We start from the raw sequence: 23,960 nt of genomic DNA on the forward strand, positions 1-23,960 counted from the left end.
CGTGCATGATACAATCACCGTTGGATATATAACTGTAAATATTTATTTTGTACCATTCAGTGTCTTTCAGAGGTTTTTGTCTAAACATTATACATTATTCAACATGACGAAGCGACAGCAACGCGCAGTTGTCTGATAGTTACATAAATATAAATCAAAAAGGCCGCTCCGCGCAATTTCATCCGCGTTAAATGAATCCCGCGGTTAAGGGTCGTAGCAACGTTATACACCCTAGTCTATAACCTTTCTTGATAAATAAGCTATCTAAGGCTAAGTTATGCCCAAATTAGACTGGTAGATCCCGAAATTATTGCATTAAAACAAACTCTTCAGCTTTATATATTATTTTATTACTTTATATACTATATAACATTAGGGGTGAAAAGTAGTATCTAATATTGATATCTAGTATCGAAAATTATTGGCGATTCTTCTTGGTTGATAATTATATTTTATTTAAATTAATCAAAAGTATTTTCATTTAGATTTTCATATTGAATTGAATGAATATTTTATTAATTTGATTTGTTAATTTGATATCCACCTTTGGAGTCATTGACCTAGTTATAACAATACCCTAGTCGAGTACAGACTATCAGTTAAAAAAAATGTTATGAAGAGACATAAAGTCAATTAAAGCAGTACTCATTTTTTTTATATGTTAGAATATCAAGAAAATCTCCTAATAAATAAATAAAGGAGACTTCTCACGGAATGAAAAAAACTAGTACAATAATAACAGATTATGCAATTTAATCGATGTTTTTACCATTAAAAAATCGATTAGCGATAGACTTAGATGATACCAACTCGATTATTTGAAATTGATATTATCGACTGTCATTCAAATTTATGAGTTATTAGATACAATCGGTATTGATAGAAAACTTAAATTATTCCGTTAATTGTCTTTTTTTATAACTTTTATGATGTTTTATGAATATATATTTTTATATAATACAATAAACGTCCTAAACGACTTTGTTAATAGGTATTTGAGCGTTATTAAATATTACAGAACAATATATATACATATACATATATTGAGATTGACGGACGGGTCACCTAATGGTAAATAGTCCCCACCACAAAGAGACACTTACGCTGACCCAACAACCAGAAAACAACGATACTAAATATTACCGTTTTACGTAACAACTTTTTATGAGTGGATAATAACCCGAGATGATGGGACCTGATGGGTCTGCACAAGGCCCCACCACCAATTAAAACTGTCTATTAATAAATTCATTTATTATTAATAACTCATGTGAAGTAAACATTATTAGTTATAGTTTACTATACAAGAATATATTACTTTGCTACAATTTTTGTTTTTTAAAACCATTTCTATACTTGCATATATGATAATTTAATTGTTTAAATACTAATCTTAAATAAACTAGGAAATAAAAAAAATATATAATTAATTGATATTTTATATTTATCGATATATTTTAATATCGTATATGCGCATCACTATCGCTACATGCAATAATGATAATATGTCGTGGCGTACACTCACAAAATCAAGTAAATAGCTTGAAGCGATCATCGAACTCAGTAACTAGTTATTAACAAGCGGTATATTTAACTATACTAGACCTAAATCGTCTTTAATTTTGGTTCTGAGTAAAGTTAAAATTGATTCGACCCTGCATTGCATTTAATAATAATAATAATAATTATTATTATTTTAATAATAATGTATCGAAATCCAAATCAAAATTTACTTTATTCAAGTAGGACTTAGAAGGACTTTTGAATCGTCATTTAACAAACTATATTAAATGAAGCTACCACCGGCTCGGAATGCAGATTCTACCGGGAAGAACCGACAAGAAATTCAGTATTTACTCCTTTACAACAAAAGTAATGTTTGTTAAATACAATAATTATATAATACATCTTGCCTGGAAGGCAACAAGTATTAGCTCCGCGCTTTTTTATCATCAATAAAATCTTGTTTTGAATAATATGCCTTCTTTACCGATGTATTTTTTACAAATGACTCCATTTATGAATCGGCAAAGTTAAATATAATAATTTTACTATATTTATGATTTAAACTGTATTTCAACCGTAGAATGAGTGTAAATAAACAAACCAAAGTCTACATAATTCATACGATTTGCAAATATCTCCGCTATGTTACGCACTGCAAATAGTTCTTCATTAATATATATTTATTCATAAAACACAACACTTCCAACAATTCCTCTTAATTATTTATATCCACTTTAATTTTAATTCCAAAGTTCCGATAACTTCGCTGACATTCAAAATGGAATTTATTCACAAATCCATATTGAAAACTGTTGATTATTTTGGACCGATTTGTAAATAGACTTAACCGTAGTATAGATTCATCACGCCAGGAGGGTTCTGATTCATACATCACACAGTTACGCCATTTTTTTTATAATTATAGCCCCCCAAAGGTCTACTCCGCAAGGCTTTGTAAAGTTAGATTGACTTCAACGCCATATTTGGAGTCTGAGGTTACGATGTTTATCTAAATGTGAATTATTCTTTGTAATATTTACGGTCTTGATTATTCTGAGTCAGGAATAATTAGAGAATGTCATGTTTTATAATATTGCTCAGCAAACATTATTGCAATTAAAAAATATTTCTTTGAACTCAGTCTTTGATTGCTTTAAGTTTTTTTTTCAGTTTGTATAAACGGTAGTCAAGAGGTATCCTTGTCCTATTTATTTATCTACCTGCCTGCCTGACATTAACTTTACTTGAAAATTCTTTGGCTGATGGATTGATTCCTTACTACATAAATATTAAACATCTAACTTCCTAAGGTTGGTGATGATGTAAAGTGGTAAAATTAGGAGGCCCATTTGACGTCTTCATGTAATATTTCCAAAAGTCAAATATGACGTTAAAAATTAAAAGACGCATTATGTGTTTAAATTTGTTAGGTTAGATAAATATCGTAGTACATAGATACTAATAAAAAAAAATTATAAAAGAAAATGTTATTTAAAAAAAAAATGATAAATGTCGATAACTCGTTAGTTGTAAAATTACTTTTTTTATAACTATTAGAACAGAACAAGTAATAAAGAGTTGATAAATCGTCATTTTAAAATAGTACTCGCTCAACTACAATCATTAATCAAGTTTGATGTAAGCAAATATTATTTGTCGAACATATTTTTTCTACTTGTTAATAGGGCTTTGTGCAAGTGTAAATACACAGGACACAGGGCGGTAGTAACCATTTACCATCTGGTGAATCTTTTACTCGTTCGCCTATCTGTTCGTTTTAGTTACCAAACAAAGAAGAAAGTAAAACCTTATTTTGTCTAATTTGTCTATTTTCCCTGTTTATAAATACATGTTAAGTTCCGGTATTAACCGGTTCAAGTCAGTTATAACTAAATGATTACCCATAGACGTCCTTGCTATCCTACGAAAGGAAAATAAATGTCTCGTATGTAATTGTAAATACAATGAAGAGAAACTCAATTTCAAATTCCATGCGAATTTCTCCTTTGCCGTAGTCCGATAAGGGAATCAGTTATAAAAAACACGCGTAATTTCGTTAATTAAATCCATTCAATAACTTTTTATCTTAAACGAGATATTTATCGGTAACTTTGTGATCCAGATTCAGCGGAAAGCGCTTTTGTTATTACATTTACGTCGCTTTGAAACCATTTATTAACAGTTTCATTGATTTTGTCTTCTCAATACACTTTACGACTTTCGATTGTATTTTTTGTGCTTTAATTGTTGTTTATAGAATGTTTTTTTTTATCGTAAAATACGAGGTATGTAAAGTTTTATACCTTTGGGAACTAAATTTTATAGGGTATTTTTAACCGATTACAAAAATAGAAGGTTCTCATGTCTGTTGTTTTTTTATGCTAAATACTTTTATATATCGGATATTTATGAATTTAGATTTTTTGCATTTATGGTCTCATTTACATGTAAAAAAAATGAGTGAAATTTTATTATACCCTACTGTCTTAGAGGTCGGTATTTTTTTGTTAAATATTTCTAGTATAATAGTTCAATAGATACATGTAGATTTTAAGTGAAGACTGCGGTTTTAAATCGTTACGTGTTATCATGTTCTTGGTTTGAGTTAATGATTAATATCGTGTTTAACCATTTAGGAAAATTGCACCCGACTTCAAGAATAGCGTTATAGCATATTCTTAGGACTATGCTTCGGAATTTTTTGGAAGTCGATTACCACAATTACATCTAGTAGGAAGTAGAAGGCATTTGTTGTTTTAATAGTAGATTTTTTCAGTTTAATATTTTATATATGTTTAAATTCTTGGTCTGTCACAAAGCTCTGTGCAGATTTCATCACAATGTTACATCCGAACACGAGATGAATTAAATTTTGTGCGTTTTTCGAAAACTATAATGTGATTGTTACGTAATGTTTTTTACATCTAAACGCAATGTTACATAAACGCGCAAAGGCACACTGATGTCAGCCAAAACGCATAATTACTGCAATGAGCGGTCATTGTTACGGAATCGACTTGATGGACAAATTACTTCGTTCCGTACGGTCAGCAAGGAAATTCAATGTTTATAAGGAGATAAACAATCACATAATCTTACTATTTAAAACACTTAAAAAAAATATTTTGTTAATGATATGTACCAGCTACCGTCCTGGATTCGCTTGAATAGAATTATATCGTACATTAAACGTTTATACAGTAATACATATAGCTCTATTCGTAAACGCTATGCCAATAAGTTGGCATGACTTTTTCTGACACAATACCACCAACCAATCACCATCCTCAGCCAATTTACGTAGAACCTTAATCTATACATACTGATATTATAAATGCGAAAGTAACTCTCTCTGCTGTCTCACACCGCTGAACCGATTTTGATGAAATTTGGTATGAAGATAGTTCGAGACATAAGCTAAATTATTTCAATTAACTTCTCGAGGGGTGAAATGAGGAGTGCCGACTTGTGTGCTATAGGTAAAGTATTATAAATTTCGCACGAGTAAAGCCGCAGGTTCAGGTTAAATTCGAACCTAAGCCTTGCCCTTTAATCATTGGTAAAGCCGTGTGATAATCCGCTTGGTAGTCTGTGTAGTCCGCTTGGTAGATTATCGCATTCAGACAGACAGACGAGGTTCTTAGAAAAAAACGTTAAAATGCAATCATGATTACCTAATTTAGCAAAACCTTTTTTTACTTCTATTAACATTTAGCTCCTTGAAATGTTTTTTACTTAATAACCTCTAAACCTTATTAAGTAAGTCTGAGGTTCGATTATTCATCTGTAAAGTATTCCAACCTTAGAGTTAGTTGTATTGATAACTATGTACGTATATCCATGATGACCCAGTAGAAAGAACTCGGGTCTTAATTAAAGGTCGCGTATTCAAATTAAGCACCTATTGTATTTATAATTAATTTCGTACTCATTGAATGAAAATCTCATGATAAAAGTATATTAAAACCTTCATAATAATATTTGACCTCAACTATCTTTGGGACGTCTTAATAAAATAGGTAGGTACTCGTAATTACGGCGTAATAGATATATTTATTATAATTACTATTTGTGTTTATAACTCAAACAACGTGAGGAAAGCTGTATGTGTTTCGTTTAAATTAAATTATGCCACATGTGTTTCCTCCAACCCGCATTGAAATAGCGTAATAGATAACCTCCTAAGCCTTCTCTTTTAAGGGAGAGAGGGCGTTATCCTCCAGTGATACTTCGCTTTTACTTTATATACAAGTTCCTAAGTTCCTGACTCCGCAAAGTGAATACATGCTTTTCGTTGGTGAACAAAAATTCCGCGGATATATTCAACTTTAAATATAAAACATTTACACATAAGATATATTATTCTCTATATATTGTATGGATACTATAAAACTGTGGAGTTATTTATTTGACATTTAAGATTCATAAATTTAATTGTACATAATTATTATAAAAATTCAATAACTGAATTCCATTTTTTAATAAGAAGCTAAGGAGCTTGAACATTCATCCCAATAATATGTGAGAAACTCATTCATTCATTCCGAACTGATGACATCTTTAAATTTTATTTTTCTGCAAATGAACCAAAAGCACAAACTCTATTGATAATAATAACCTACAAACAGATCCTCAAAATCATTTATTACTAAAACAAAATTTATATATAATTTACATTACATTGATGAGCGTCCAAGGTTACCCCTTGACCCTTGAATGCGTTAGGTTTTGTTGCCATTATATCGCCATTCAGGTTACAATATTATATAATCAATTTTAACTTGCGTACAAATACGAAGTACCTTGTCGCTTTAACCTATTATACTATTATTATTACCTATTTATTACTGTTTTTCGTTAAGTAATTATGACATTATCAGATCGGCTGTTATTTATATGACATAAACAATTCAAAATTCCAATCCCATCTTTATAGTAATTATTAGAAATACAGCTTAAATAAATCACCCGACAGCAACGTCTCGTCCAATGATATATTTATTTTTAAGCATTATCAAAGCGCTTCCAGCTATTAAATAACATGTATTATAAAAGTAAAAATTTAGTTTTTATTTGTACAGAGTATAGCAAATTACACTGATATCCGCTTAAGTTTTTGTATGTGTGCGTGTATGTCTTTTTTTATTCAAAAACTAATTTAAAAAAGGAAGTAGATAGTTAAATCTAAATTACTAATCATAATAATACTATGTATCAAATTTCAAGTTACATGATTTTTCGACAGCCATTATTTCGTTCTTTTTTTAAATTAAATCAGCAAGACCTCTTAATTAAAATTGTATTATTATATCATACGTAATGCGATCTCTTATTCAAATTATAGATAAAAAAATAACATAAAGGTCACGATATTTTCCTTCATATTTAATAATCCATCGTGAGAGTTTCGTTGCGTTGGTCTTAAATAATAATGATTATTTAATTACAAGCTGTGGGCTCTATGTTGCTTTATGACAGCCATTTTGAATGATGTGTCAAAATGCTTATGGCGCGAATTATTTTTACAAGGATTGCAACATACATTTACCTCTTTAGATATTTTATTTATGAGTTCCATCGTTACACTAATAATAATAGAGGTTAAAAGCACGACTCACAGACATAATAAGTGTTGCCAACTGCATATAATTGATTTAAAGAATAAAATTTTCTTTTTGCTTTAAGTATATTATTTCAATGTTATAGTTCATTTTGGTGAAAAAAAATACTTGATTTTCAAAGAACAGATTAAAATGGTTGTTCTGAATGGTGTTTATAATTTAGTTAATTATTGTTTTATAAATTTATAAAGAGGGGTGACATAAAAAAAAGCTCATTTATTTTTCACGCGCTATTAACTTTACGGAAAAAAAAAATGATAAAATAAATAAAAAAATATTAAAATGAAAGGCGTTATTATTATTTTTAAAAGTGAGAGTTGACAAGTAACAGCGTAATAAAAGCCAAATAAAGGAAAAAAAATCGCGGTCAATTGCGTACAGATTAAATAAAATTTTAAAATTAAAATGTATTTAGAGATAAGCTACCGGCAAATGACTTCAAACCATTTTAGTACCTTCATATGGTATAATTAACTGAATACAACTAATTTTAGGTAAAACGACTCAGTTTATATAAAATAAATTTGCATATTATAATAAAAGTAGTCTACGGTCGATATTGCTTTCATTTGAACCAGTTTTTTTTTTAAATTTTTATTGATGTAATAACAAAAATACAATAATATAGACAGCCAAGCAGGATATCTGATAATAAATTTCTACTTAATACATTTTCTAATATATATATCTATATTATATACTGGTGCCTGGCTCAGTTCCAATTTCAAGACGAATCACAGAAATATTAGTGATTACAGACGAAGCACACTGATATAAACTATAATTATTTTGTCTTTTTTTAAATTAAAAAATCGGATGATTGATTCATACTTATCCGAAAGCGCTTTCTAAAAGGTATTATCATAATTTGAATGAAAAAGATTTGAACATATTTTAGTAACAATTGTTATAAATTGTTTGACTATACTGAAATCGAACTCCAGATAGCATTAGCATACTCCATTACATTACATTACTCCATTACATAACTCCAGTTAAATATTTTAAAACTATACGAACACTTTTCAATTTGATGTTGTTATTTATAGCTTTACTTGATTTTATCAATATGAAACCTTAACCTTCTTATTTCATATAATTATGTTGTCAAAAACAAATGTTCCATCATCGCTTAGAGTGATTTGTGTAGTATTTTGTTTAAAAAAACGCAGATATTACAATATTTTAAATGGAAATTTAAAGTTGTTATCTATACATATAATAAAGTTGGAGTGTCTGTTTGCAATATTAAAATAACCCCTTTTTACTAAATGCATATGTATGTATTTTACAATTTTTGTCTGTCTGTCTGTCTGTCTGTCCGTTTGTTCCGTCTAATCTCGGTTCAGCCGGAACCGATTTCGACGGGACTTTCACTGGCAGATAACGGATGTAATAAGGAGTAACTAAGGCTATTTTTATTTTAGAATTATATATAGAATCAAAATAAAGTCACGCCACAATATCCAAATAACTTAAATTCACACAACGCGCACGAAGTCGCGGGCACAGCTGGTTTATTATATAAATATTACATTACATAATTTTAAACAACATTCTATATAAAGGCAATGAAAATATTTTTTCTAATATAAGTGCATGCAGGCTCGCCTGGTTAGATAGAGGACAGTTCCCATTCATAATTTACAACACTGATAAACATGATTAATTTGCCACGAGAGACATAATTCCTTAGATACTAAGGCACGGTGAGATTTAAGGAATGGTTACTAAGGAATGGTATACTTCTTGAATTGCAAGCGCTAAAAAATTTCACCACCTACCATCAAATCAAAATCAATATATTTATTCCATGTAGAAGCGTTACACCTGATTTGTCTAAAATCCACCATTTTCAAAATTAATTACTCAGACCTGAAACGATACATGGAAAGAGATTCGGTCGTTTTCATTGAATTCATTTAAAAAAAGAGTCGATGTAGAAAAAGTTCATTAGTTTTCTATGTTGTCTTGGGTCTGGGTGTTGGTGGTACCGTCGTTACTGATTTTCCATAACACAAGTGATATAGCAACTTACATTGGGATCAGAGTAATGTATGTGATGTAGTCCAATATATATTATAAAATTTTAATCGTTAATCCTTTAATATTAATATTAATGAATATCGTTATCATTAAATAATAAATTACTTTAAAGAAAAAAAAAACATAAAATAACACGTATGAATTCCGTTGTCTATGATCAGAAATATTCCTCAAATTATATTTACAAAATCTGTTATTGTCATAAAAATGTATGTGAAACTCTGACTTACAGATTAGCTATTACACAACAACGGACAAAGATTAATCTTAACAGAGATTAGCCGCATATGTAGTTGAGCTTATGTAATACAGGTCAAGTACATGTTCTGAAAGTGGTCAACATATTACAAATTACCTAACAAAGGGATTCCCAAGCATTTGAAATAATTCGTCCTGTGTATTCCATGGTTTATAATTTATCAATTCTGTTCGTAGCATTATTTAAAAATGGTATAAGAATGTTTTGACTGTATAACAATTACGAAAAATTATACACACTAGAGAAAATTGAAACTGAGCGAATTGTGTTTATTTTTCTGGCAATACTAGAATTGGTCACTCAATTTTCGTACAAGGGGCGGTTATTATGATCGCTTAACCTTTTCACAGATCACAGCAAATAATTAAATAATTGCGTGTAAAAACTATCGTTACACGCTTTCTAATCTAATTATATCATAATTAAATTTTTGTGGTTGAATATTAATGTATCCGTTCAAGGAAGCCATCTTGATTAATAATTATTATTTCTAAAAAAATTAAGGCGACTTAAAATATTGCATAAAAATTAATTTATTCATTTAATTATTACTCAATTGGGTATTTATTTACTATTATTATGTATTATGAAAATGTCTTAAGTTGGTGTGTATGAGTATAATATATATGTTACAGTTGAATTATATATCTTCATTATATTAATAACAAAGATGGCGCCGTATATACAATTTTTTTAAGCTGGTGATGGGAATTGGCCGCTGTCACCAGCGAAGTGTATCACCAATCCTCACGCCTACCGTTGGGTTGAAGGACCTCTGAAGGCATATCAACACATTCACTATCGTCACTGTTTTTCGTGTAATAGTTTGGCGAACGAGCATATGGACCACCTGATGATTAGTGTTCACCACCGCCCATCGACAATGACGCTGTAAGAAATTTTAACCATTTCTCAAATCGCCAATACGCCCCCAACCTTGAGAACTAAGATGTTACGTCCCTTATGCCTGTTACACTTGCTCACTCACCCTTCAAATCGGAACACAACAATACTGAGTACTGTTGTTTAGCGGTAGAATATCTGATGAGTGGGTGCAATGCAACGGCAGATTAATCAGTAGTCTATATTTAAAATGGGTGGTGTTCTCGGAATCGTAGTGTATCTTCTGATATAAGTTTTATGTTTATTTGGTTAGTGACCTTTCAGTTAAGCATTACTAAAATAAATCTGATGGAACTCGAAACTAACTTCAGAATACGAGCCTGTAATGTCGAAATGTGGTAAGCGACACTGACTGTATTAATTAGAAAATTAAAAGTACATACGTATCAATATGGCGTGTCACTGTAAGTAGTCAATATTTCACGGGTGAGATTTCAAGTGAATTCTTACAGAATAGTACAACACATCGCCTTAATTGTTTTCAATATATCCATACAAATTAATGAATCAATTTAAAACGTGAACTTAAATATCATATCAGTTTAGTATTGCTTAATATAATTTAATGTCAATCTTTTAAAGTTTAGGGACATTTTGACATTAAACCGCGGAATGGAATCACGATTGATGCAACATTAATCTCGGGCGTGGCGGGTCACGAACTAACTTTTACTATTACAAATTATTCCACTTTATTACGTAGGTCTATTAAATGAAACGCAAAAGGGAGTTATGTATTCATAATATTTTTTACTGTTGCTTTCTAATTTCGTATTTTTTTTTATTAATAAATTTATATAAATTTCGACGAACATAGTTACATATAGAATAGAGGCTGATCTTTGCGTATAAAGAAAAAAAAAACACTTCTTAAACATGTACAAATGTATGTACGTATATAATATGTTTTTGTTTCATAGTACATGAAACGAAATTAAAAATAATATTAACACATATTCCATAAAAATATTATATTACACACATCACACATTCTATTATAAATATATTTTAAATATAATTGACGTAATTCAATTAAAGTATTCGCGCGCAAAATAATGTCACGCAGAAAATTAGGTTTTTTTTTTACATATTTAATGAATATTTTGTAAGTGATAATATTGTCTTTATTTGCTTACCACACCGTCATTAAGAACCTTAAGATGAAATTGCATTAAAAAAAGGACTTGAATTACATTATGAAGCTTTAATATTTCGCTCAACAATGAAACTAAGCCAAACCTTATCAACTAAATTGACCAATTCATTGTTCGGACGAGCTATGAGAATTGTTGCAACGATCCGATCCTCTTCAGCCAGATGATATGGATAATGTAATGTATTTTCTTATATTCATTACAACACGAATCTATTTACGTCCAATGTAACACGTTCCCAAGTCTTTAATTATAGTCAATTCGTTCTGAAATATGTTTTTAAGATAATAATTTCGTGAATATTTATAACAGCAAAATTATATGTTATGTACATACATAATTCTATCTAACTAACATAATTTTGTAATTTGAATGTTGGAAACGAGTGCGGTTCTTCTCGGTCGAATCTACATTCCGAATCGGTGGTAGCTTCACTTCATTTTGTGAAATGACGATTCAAAAGCCTACTTTGAGTAAAGTATATTATTATTGATTTGATTTTTGATCCAGACATCTTCCTGTTAAGAATGTTATGTCTGATCAATGTCACCAAGAGGCAATCTTAAGGATAATAACTACGCAGGTCATGTCGTAGTGCACGAATGTGTTCGGGAACACAATTCCCTAATCCGATGGGATAAATCTGACTGCCTCATAGACAATACGGACCATTTAGACGGACATAAATATTTTCGCATTGCATATGTCATGCTATTGACCCCTTAACCTTGACAGCAAATCCGGAAAAGAAGTTTACCCTTTTTAAAATTACGACTTAAATCTTTAAATTTGTGAGTGACAAGCCTCAGCTATAAAGGCCAGCTGCCTCCAAGAGAAAGGTCCACTTTATGACATTTTTTATAGATCAGAATAAGCATCAGTTCAAACACAGAAAAACTTTCATATAAACAAAGAACAAACAATTTCCCAATTTTGTCCCCGGGCTTCCAAGCCTTTAAATTCGGCCCAGGACGCCATCGAAATCGAATCGAATCCTTAAAGTTGCTGTCCTGTTCTGTTCTATTCTACAGAACAATCCAGAAGTTCGGCGATAGTTTGATCAGAATATAATTGAGATCGTTTAATAACCGATATAGGTAAGTAGAATTACCTATATCTAGAAATACAAGAAATATATCTATATTTAGAATAATATATGTAAGTGTATCGGCACCGGAAACTTTAAGCCTGTGGATGTGGTATAACCAAAAAAATTAGTAGAATCGACCGTGAGTTACAATTCGAAGTCATAGCTGCGTCATTTGTTAGTAGAATTTACCCCCTAAATGGCCTAAACCCAAACACCAAGCGCTGCCACTAAACCGTACTCATTATATATGTAATTAAATTTGCAAATAATACGTCATAAAATGTTATATAGTATATTATGTAAATATACCTTGCATACTAGCGTGTAACATTTTAAACGATATTACCGTGTCAAAACGCTAAATACTTAGTTCAATACGCGAACAATTCTTTTGTTTGGATTTTTTCCCACTTACAAGTGAAGTCATGTGCAAGCGTCGGACAATCGTTGAATACAATACGTTTATGGGAATACGTAACGTCAACAGAAAGATTACAGATTATATTTTTGTATCTATCACACTTGGTCTGTATAAATATATCTGTAATATGTAATTACGTAATTTAGCTCAGTATAAGTTTGACGACCTCCGTGGTTGAGTAGTTTGTACACCGGTTTTCATAGGTACGCCACTCCGAGGTCCCGGGTTCGATTCCCGGCCGAGTCGATGTAGAAAAAGTTCATTCGTTTTCTATGTTGGCTTGGGTCTGGGAGTTTGTGGTACCGTCGTTACTTCTGATTTCCATAACACAAGTGCTTTAGCTACTTACATTGGGATCAGAGTAATGTATGTTCTACCATCATTCATCAGATATTCTACCGCCAAATAACAGGACTCTGTATTGTTGTGTTCCGGTTGGAAGGGTGAGTGAGCCAGTGTAATCACAGGCACAAGGGACATTACATCTTAGGTCCCAAGGTTGGTGGCGCATAGGTGATGTAAGGAATGGTTAATATTTCTTACGGCGCCTTTGTCTATGGGCGGTGGTGACCACTTACCATCAGGTGGCCCATATGCACGTCCACCAACCAATGCCATAAAAAAAAAAAAATGTGATGTTGTCCGAAGTTGTTGTTCTCCTATACTTTTTTTTTTAAACAATGAAACAAAACTCAATTTAATATGCTTTGTTTGTAATTTATGCTGTGCTCGGTGAAGGAAAACATCGTTAAAATGTTTCCTACATGTGTAACCAACAACCCCACATAAGAGAGATCTTAGCAGGGGGGTATCATAGGTTCTTACTTTTATGTAACAAACCCATATTTCAAATAACTTTATGGGAATGTTTAATATATTTGTAATTAACCGCGTCGAATGACAGCTGCGTTTCCCTGTTCGCTGTTCCCAGATCTGAAAATTTACCCAGGTAAATAATCAGTGGAAACAGACAGACTGTTTTATGAACTATAATTGTAATAAAAGACATTAAAAAAAATACTGATAAGTTTTTCCGAACCGGTGGTAGTTTTTTGACATTCAATAGGCAAGTATATTGCTTCTATATTGAATAAAGATTTTTTGATTTTGACTTTAATGTAGAGGTTTTTGTAATATTATTCCGAATTTCGATTGTTTTAATGGTAAATGGAATAATTATGTAATTTAAAAGCTATGTACATATCTCTTTTTGTGGTCGAATATTGTTTTACTTGTCAACAAGCAATCATTCTATACACTTGTTTATCCTGACTATCAATGCACTGAAATTCGAAACATAATTTTATTTTATAACGTATATATTTTTTTAAGGAATGCCTTTAAAGAAGAGTGAAAAGATTTCAACAATAAAGGGGTAATTCCGAATGATTTTTAAGCTAGTATAATATATTCCATATCGTGACTTCTAAAACTATAATAGATGTTATTAAAAATAGTATGTTGATAGTATGTTGTTAAAAAAACATATTTCGAGTCGTGACTGAAATCGGTTGCAATAAATGTTGCATCAAGTCGTCTGCTTTCGATATGTGTCTATATTATATTTGTTAACGAACAAAACTGCACTATTTCCTAAAATAAGTATTAATTTAATTATAATAATAACGAATATAAGAAACGAAATTATCACGAACCTAAAGAACTATGGTATTTCTGCTAAAGTAAGGCCTTTAACGTAAAAATCATTTAATATAAAAAATGGGACGTCAAGTGATGTCTGGGAAATTTCAATTGTGAGACTACGAAATTATTAGAGTCACGCAGTTATTTGCGCGTCGACCAACCACAAAAGTCAATCAGATCTGCCATTAAATGTTTCACATCCAAAAAAAAACATTTCAAACGTAAAAGACAATCCTAGTAATTAACAGTGATAGGGTTTAACCCTATCCTACCAAATAAACTTTTCAAATCGAATTATTTAGTAGTAAACTCATAACTTCGATTGCATAAAAAATGAAGATTTCAAAGCGGAATCTTATTGACACGTCTATACGTACAATTAACTTTAATGTATAATTATACTAATGATTGACTAATGTAATTATACATCCAAAGAGCGACTTGCATCAGCTGATGGAGAGCGATGCAATGCTAATATGTAATGATTTTAAATCAAGATGACCCAGTGGCTAGAAGATGTGGATCTTATTTTAATATTACAGATTCAAAACCCGCATCGCTGAGCTTTCATGTGCATAAATTGTACTCGTATTCATTTTACGTCCATTAGCAGCCTGTAAATTTTCCCACTGCTGGGCTAAAGGCCTCCTCTTCCTTTGAGGAGAAGGTTTGGAGCATATTCCACCACGCTGCTCCAATGCGGGTTGGCGGAATACACATGTGGCTGAATTTCGTTGAAATTAGACACATGCAGGTTTCCTCACGATGTTTTCCTTCACCGCCGAGCACGAGATGAATTATAAACACAAATTAAGCACATGAAAATTCAGTGGTGCCTGCCTGGGTTTGAACCCGAAATCATCGGTTAAGATGCACGTGTTCTAACCACTGGGCCATCTCGGCTCGGCCATTTTACGTCCATTACGTCACAATTTGAATTACTCTACTCCTAAAATACATAAAATAAGTCAATATAGCACACAATCTTCTTTAATGAACGCTCTATCTAATGCAAAAAGTACTGTTGAAATTGGACGAACAGTTTCTGATATTATCGCGTACAAACTTACCGACTCGCCTCCTTTAAGATTGGATACATTTCATTGGTAAGGAAAACTTACTAATGAGAAAATTTGAATGATGGATATTTCTTACTGAATTACGCCAGGAGGGCTAAACGGATCCGAATGAAATTTGGCACAGATATAGATATGCCTGGAATAACACAGGGCGCATAGACTGACCTCCTTCCCTAATACGCGGGTGAAACCGCAAGCAGAAACTAGTTTTTTTTTATATATGAGAACAATTGTTTTTTAAATCAGCTCTTTTAGTAATCAGCTAACATTTTTATTATTATTTTTTCTATTATAAGAATGTATATAGTATTTGCTGTCGATACAAATAATGCAATGATTCAATAGTGCAAGGACGACCGCTCGTGGCCAAGATGCACTCTATCATTCGTTAAGTATACCTTGTGTTTACTCATACATGTTAATGTCTGTACATATGTATATATATATTAGAGTTATTGGCTACTTATTATTTTGTAAAACATTAACAGGAATTGCTTGTAAAGATTGATATTATGTATGTACTAGCTGTCCCCCGTGATTTCATGTGCGACAAAATTTATTTCATTTGTAATCTTTATCTACATCAACATGTGAAATGAATTTACCCTTTTAAGATCTGATCCTTTGGAATACTTTTGCCAGTATATTGGTTACCCAACCGTGTAAGATTTTTTGGAATTATCAGTTGTAATCCTTTTTTGAACGTTTGTATGAACGTACTGGTTAAGTGAGATGTTTGTACCTATTCTTCTTTACCAAACCCTCATGACACTACTAATAATAGGACACCCGGAGCAACACCACTGAATTCAAACCCCAATTTGTATTTAAAATTCTACAAAAGACGGGCACAACGCGAGAAGTTTAATATTCTATGTACCGAGGGAGTGCAGAAAAGTTAGTACAGGAGTGAAGTAACACAAAAGTACATATTTTAATGAACGTCTTATGAAAGAATAATTTATATCGTTTAAATTTCCACATAAATCAAATGACGAGGCCTATAACGACGACTTAATACGTATCTTATTATATTGTAATTATTTTCTAAATTATTAGAAAAACTCTTCACATCGCTAATGTAAAATCATTAGGGATATGCTTTAATCGTTTTTTTTTTCTGAGAATCTTTCAAACTTACATAAGATGCAACAAGTGTCTCAATATATAATCATGATTAACTTCTGTAACCCTCGCAAATGGTGACCTAATGGTAAGTCTTGGTAAACACCAAAGCCCATTTAAATTGACACTGTGAGAAATTTTATCAATTTCTTACATCGTCAATTCGCCACTAGCTTCGGAACTGAGAAGCTATGATCCTTTTTCCTATCATTATACTGGCTCACTCATCTTTTCATTCACAACACAACAATACTAAATGTTGTTGTTTGATGAGTGGGTGTCATCCAGACGGATTTGCACGAAGTCCCACTACCAAGTAAAAGTACGCATTGAATACGTGTATATATATTTATATGCCTGTGCGTAAGTCCAACCGATAATCACCTGAAATTTTATTTAACATCATTGTCATCATTATCTAACCTTAGGACGTAGTCCACCTATTTTGTCTACTTTTATCCAACTGATCAAATGTCTAGCTCATCTCACAATGAATTTCGTGGTACGCTTAATACATCTTAATATTTCGTCGTTTTTTCTGCATTACATTACGTAACTAGATCGATCGTTCTCTTATTCAAATGGTAGAAAAGAGTAATTAATGAGTTTCTTGTCGATTCTTATAGGTAGTAGGTATCTATATTCTGAACCATTAGTAGCTTTACATTTACTATAATCCTGTAGAACTACGATTGAAAAGTTCTTCTTCAATAGCCAACTTGAAAAAAGTATATTTTGATTGTGGTCAAAGAGAGAAATTGTAATATCAATTTTATTTATTACTTATTTCAGATGTGGTTCAGTTTACTTGTAGTCTGCGTGCACATCAGTGCAACTCTGGCAGCTAACGAGTACCTTCCACCGAGCAAGGGCTATACTTACGAGCCTCCGAAAATTCCCTTCCCTCCCACGAATGGAAATACTAGAGTGGTAAGTCTAACAGAGCTGATTAATTATCTATTAGTATTGTTGGTAAATATAAAATTAATGTCATAGTATACTTGTGTGAGTACAGCTAGCGCCATCTAGTATGGTATAATGGTTAATACTTCTTGTAGTACCAAGGCTTACGAGCCAAGGCGCGCCCCTCCATGTTAAATAAATAATTATCGACGTTTATGAGTGATGCTCGTACGCGTACTCTTACAAGATGTCTTAGTGTGCTTAAGACGACTAAGAGTAAAGCAAGCAATAAAAATATAAATACAATTATGTATATCTGTTAAGTTTATTTTACTAAAAAATAATTAAATTTTAACGTGAATGGGCGTGCCTTTATGATCGGCATGTGCGATTGAAAAATTCTATACCTCGTTTTCCTCTATTTCCCTTGGACCCATTTTTCTGTCTAATTATAAGTATTTCATAATATTTAAAACAAATAAATAATTGTAAACACTTAAAAATAAATTAATATAGTATTCTGGTATCGGATTTGATAAAATTATTGGTCAATTCAGTGTAACAATTTTTTTTTCCATCCATCATTTCGTATAAATATTAAATAATTCACAGATAATAAATTATATTTAATTTTTGAATTAGTAATAACTGACACGTTAATACGTGTGTGAAATAGTATTTACGAGTAACTTATGTTCTATTATACTGTTTTTCCCAAATTATAATAAAATAACACAGCCATGAAATCACCTTCAGGTGGTGATAATTATGTCCTTCTGACGGACATCAGCCAATGCGACATTACATTATCAACAAAGATTAACTGCCCAAAATACCTCGTATTACGCAATTGTGTGGTCTCTGCTCCTTTTCACTTATGAACCCAAGTTCCCCAGGGCCAGAAACTTTTGTTCTTTTATGTACCAAATAATAATTATTATTAATATCATAATTATTAAATTATTTGTAATATCATAATTTATAATATTAATTATAGTATTTCAAACCAATAATTATATACGTCTACTGGAATCGAACGTTCCTTTTGTTAAGAAATTTATAATTGAACTTATGATTTTATTACCTGTGGAAAAAGTATAAGTAGTTTTGGCGCGCTTTTAGTACATTAGAGGTTGATAAAAATGGCGGGTTGTCAAACTAACCACAGCATGAATATATTTACTTAATTAATAAAATAGCGATTAAATGTGACTTTTTCTCACATGTGGAAATGTATGTCTATTAAAAATTATTTAGAAAAATAAGAATTTCTTGATTAAAAAAAGATATAATATTATTGTTCTTAGAATGTCGACCCCGTATAATGCGATCTGTCATATAAGCTAGAGATATAACGTGGACTGCAATGGTATCTATATTTTAATCTACATAGTAGTTATTTTAAATGTAAAACAACCTAATTATGAATATTAATTAAATAAATAATTGATAAAAGAACATTCTCATACGATATTTAAATATTTTCAAGGTCACTAATTTCAATCGTGAAACAATTTTGACATATGAATGGGCCTTAATGGACCAAGGCAACACATTGTTTGTATCACAATGAGGGTAAGACAATTGTTCGGTTTTTACGCGTTTTAAACAAACAACAATCGATGTATTGATGTTTGTTAATTATTGTGAGATAAAACCATCAATTATAAGGTTTGAAGTTTGATGAACTTCTTGTCACATAATCCGTTAATTGCCTAAAACTCCAATCCGTATTCTGTAAGTCTGTTCATTCGCCAGCGCCATCTATGTTTTTTGCATAATAATAATTCGTTTGACTTTATTTGTGGATCTCTATATTTGTAAATTAATATTTTTCTATAAGACTGAAAAAAAAACCGCCCATAGTCAGTGGTACTGTAAGAAGTATTAACCATTCCTCACATCGCCAATACGCCACCAACATTAGGAACTAAAATGTAGTACCTTGTGCCTGTAGTTATACTGGCTTACCTTAGAAACCTAAACAAAACTGTACTAAGCTTTGCTGCTTGGAGCTACCTGGCACGAAGCCATTGGTGGTAACCAAGTATATTGTCATGTAAGGTACTAAACAATAGCAATATATACTTATATTCAAGTTAGCTTATTTCAGACATTGTAATTAATATCAGTTTATTTTTAATGTAAAATAGAAGACAGACATCCGGATTTGATTTGGTCTATGGTTTATCAAAACAAATGTACTAGCACTGTATAAATATTAAATATATAGCTCTTACGCTTCTAAAAACACTTATTAACCCTTTAAACCAAATTCAAATAAATTTAGTATTGCTGTTTGGCGGTATAATACGTGTTGAGCACGTTCACATATTATATGTAATTTATTATAAATCGATTTTATTAAAACTGGGCTTAAAAAAATATTACAATTATATTATAATTATAAAATCATATTTAATTTAAAAATTTACATACATGTACATGCAGGCAACAGTATTTGTTGCACATTTTCGTTTAGAGAAAATTTACAAATAATTGTTGCATATAACCTGTTATTTTTTTCAGCCAACGCCACCCACTTATAGACCGACCTCTCCACGACCGACCTACGTGCCACCCCCCACACACCCTGGTCCTCATGATGTAAGTATTTCATTCATCTATGTAGACTTTGTAGAGCTATTCTGTAAGAACATACGAACGAACCGAATACGAAAAATATCGAACCACTTGAAAATCAGTTATCAAAATGTTTCGAGTGATATACGAAGTGGGTTACAAAATAGTTATTGGTTGTAACAGTCAGAGTTATATATATATATATTAAACACGTATGCGAACGGGCAAAGGAGCCACTTGAGGGTCACCACAAGTTACAGTGGTTACAGTGGCTCGCTCAGTCCCACACTCAAACCGGAACACAAAAATACTAAATATTACAATTTGGGAACGGAATATCTGATAGTGGTACCTAGCCAGACAACTTTGATAAGGTATCTGTGTAAGCCAGTTAAGCACCTATCCCTAAAAATGAAGACTTTTTTCTGGTTTCTTTGTCCTTCAATATAAACGCTCTATGGATACCCTTATAACACGACCCGTGGAAATCCAGGACAGAGCAATAATTAATAAATATAATGTAATAAGTAATTTGTATCAACAATTATAAACATAATTTATAATCACAAGTTTATAGCAACTTCTCATTATAAAGAAATAGTAGCCGAAACTGTGCCTTTAATAATGTCCTCACTTTGTATAAACTATTATTTAATCAAAAACAAAAAATTATACTAATCTATACTCATATTATAAATGCGAAAGTAACTCTGCCTATCTGTCTGTTGCTTTTTGACGACCAAACCACTAAACCGAATTTGGTATCAATCAAGCTTGAACTCCAAGGTTACTTTTTTACCAAACACAAGACGATCAACTCTTAAAGCTGAGGATGACAACTAATTGTAAACAAAAATTAAAAAACCCATTATTTTGTATATATTTATATTATTAAATATCGTCGACAAAGTGATTCGGTAACGTCGATGGCCTCGGTGGAATGTATACTTTTGTGACTGTTTCTGTAAAATTAAATCGATTTTTTTTTTATAAAAATAATCATATACACAGTAATATGAACAACCTATTCCAATCGGGAAATAATAAATATACCGGTACTAACCTAACCTATATTGACGCTTCCACGGATTTTTTTTTGCTGACAACAAACCTTAGATTTTCGTAATTCATACAAAATTTGCTAATATCTCGGCTTTATCGTGCACTACTAAGACTCTTGATTATTGATTTATAATAAAACATTATTCGACTTAAATACATACATCAACTTCAATTTTGCTTCTAAAGTTCCAATAATAGTTTCATTGACATCTAAAACGCCATTTTTTCCTAAATCTATATAGCCTCTTCCAATGGAAGTAGAAAAAATTATAAACAAAGATTAGATTTACGTTTTTCATTATTTTTGCTAATAACTCAGCTATATCGTGCACTACCAAGAGTTTATGATTAATATATCTTTATTTATAATACAACACTTAACTACTTAGGTATATCCACTTTAAATTTACTTCCAAAATTCCGATAAAATTTTCGTCGACGTCCAAAATACATACTGAATATCATAGATTAATCAAGCTCTCGACCAATGATATCGCGGTAATTTGCTGTCAAATGTCGTTTATTTAGCTTCTTTCCTATTATAGTTTGAATAGAGAATAGTTTATTTAAGCTATCGACAATAATATCGCATCAATTTGATCGCAAATATTGTTTATATGGGCTTTGTTCTTTTGGAGTTGGAATAGTCTATGGAACAAGTAATTGACTAAAGAAATACTTTATACTGGCATTACCTTCATTTATCTTCTTATTCAAAGGTGACACTGTGTTGTATTCATCTACAACAATTTCATTAATTTTTATTTATAATTTTTTTTTTTGGTATTTATTGAGATTTTAATATCACATACCGTTTGCATGGGAGTCTATAAAAATGTACATGAAAAAAAAAAACAACAAGTTAATTTCTGTATAAAATATTGTAATATACACATATATATTTTAAATATTTATAATAATTATTACATACCTTCTTCATTAGTCTCTATTAAAAAGAAAAGTGAAAATAAATTATTATAAAAAAAAAAAATACCTACGTTTTACACTTTTTTTAATCGAATCTATTTGACTACAATTGTCAATGAATATTTAATCTAATTTTAAGTATAAAATTATAAGTTATGTAAAGTAAATAGCAAATTCGTAACGGGTAGATTTTTTTTATCCCTGTATTTTAGATATAAAAATTGTTGATGCAAATTTAACGAAAACTTAAGCGGAAAAATATAAAGACCGTATTGTAGCTTATATTATATTATTATTATAGTATATTATTACTTTATACAAACCATCTATAGCAGCTGTAAAGATAATAAAAGAATATCTTAGACATACCCGAAATAAAATAATTATGTTTAAATGTCTGACACGATTAAAAAGTCTCTGAATCTGTCACATCTAGTTCCGTTTGACACGTTAAAAAAAAGTATAACTTTATAGAACACAATTAAATAAAGCTATTTGAATATGTGTAATAATTATATTACCGATGTTTCAATTACTACTATCGGTAAAAAACTAACAATTAATATATTATAATTATGTACAGCTATTGAACAAAACTTAATTGCCAACTCTATTATACAATAGTCTGAAAAAAAAAATAGATCGAGATGCAATTTAATCTGCCCAAAAATTTCGAAACGAAGATTAAAAATTTTAATTAAAAAAGCAGTTTTATTTTATCTACATTATTTGATTGTCTACATACCATTTGTATTTGCACCAACTGTAAACAAAATATATTTTTTTTACAATTTTTTTTCGTCGTTAGTAAACACAAGGTATGTATTTGGTAGGAAACTGTTTGTCAACGAATGATTTTCAAAGTCAACTCTTTAGAGGCACTTACAGTAAATTTATAGTACATTTACGTACCTTAAAATACATCAAAACATCATTGGGTTCCATTACCGGTAATAAAACATCAAGCTACGCTACACTTTCGATCTGCATCGTTACCATTTGTCCCATCAAGTTAATGATGTTGAAATGAAATGTACCGTCTGTCATTTTGTTTTTTTTTTTTATTAAATAAAATTTTAGCAAAGACTATTACAATTCGGAATCAAAAATTTGCTGAAAGTAGCATCTTATAAATACTTTCTGCCCTGTTGAGGTTATTGTTTCAAGTCGGTGTTTTTACCGCCACACTACTTTAATGCGGGTTGGATCCAAGTTCGACTTATACAATAACGATTGATATTTTTTTTTTTGTTTGACTAGTCAGCAGTCGAACTCTGTGAGTTATTGGACGAAGAGAAACATGCTTTGTCACTTTAATGACATGATACCTCACAGAGATGATTCTTGATTGCAAGAAATATTCGAAGATTAGACATGTGATCATCAGACCTCCCATAGACATTGGCAATGGTAATGAGATTTACCGTTTACGTATCCATGCGATTTTGGTTCAGCTATATTGTGCACTAGCAATAGTTCTAGTGAATATATCTTTATTTATTTAATTTACTTTACCTTTTCTTAAAAAGGTCCGATAACAGCGTCATCGACAGCCAAAACGCATTTTGTTTGCATATCCATAATAAATAACATAGATCATTTAAGATTTCGACCAATGATATCGCGTCAATTTGAGG

At 30.9% G+C, this 23,960-nt stretch overlaps 1 protein-coding gene across 1 annotated transcript in view; it reads left to right on the forward strand.

Moving 5' to 3' along the window:
* LOC125073968 (cuticle protein 7) overlaps nt 1-23,960 on the forward strand; it is a 41,049-nt gene that overhangs the window by 11,799 nt on the left and 5,290 nt on the right. The window contains exons 3-4 of the mRNA XM_047685100.1: nt 17,641-17,778; nt 20,281-20,358. Coding sequence (XP_047541056.1) covers nt 17,641-17,778; nt 20,281-20,358 — 216 coding nt within the window. The remainder of the gene's footprint in view (nt 1-17,640; nt 17,779-20,280; nt 20,359-23,960) is intronic.

This window comes from Vanessa atalanta, chromosome 26, assembly GCF_905147765.1.
Source record: "Vanessa atalanta chromosome 26, ilVanAtal1.2, whole genome shotgun sequence".
Classification (NCBI taxonomy): domain Eukaryota; kingdom Metazoa; phylum Arthropoda; class Insecta; order Lepidoptera; family Nymphalidae; genus Vanessa; species Vanessa atalanta.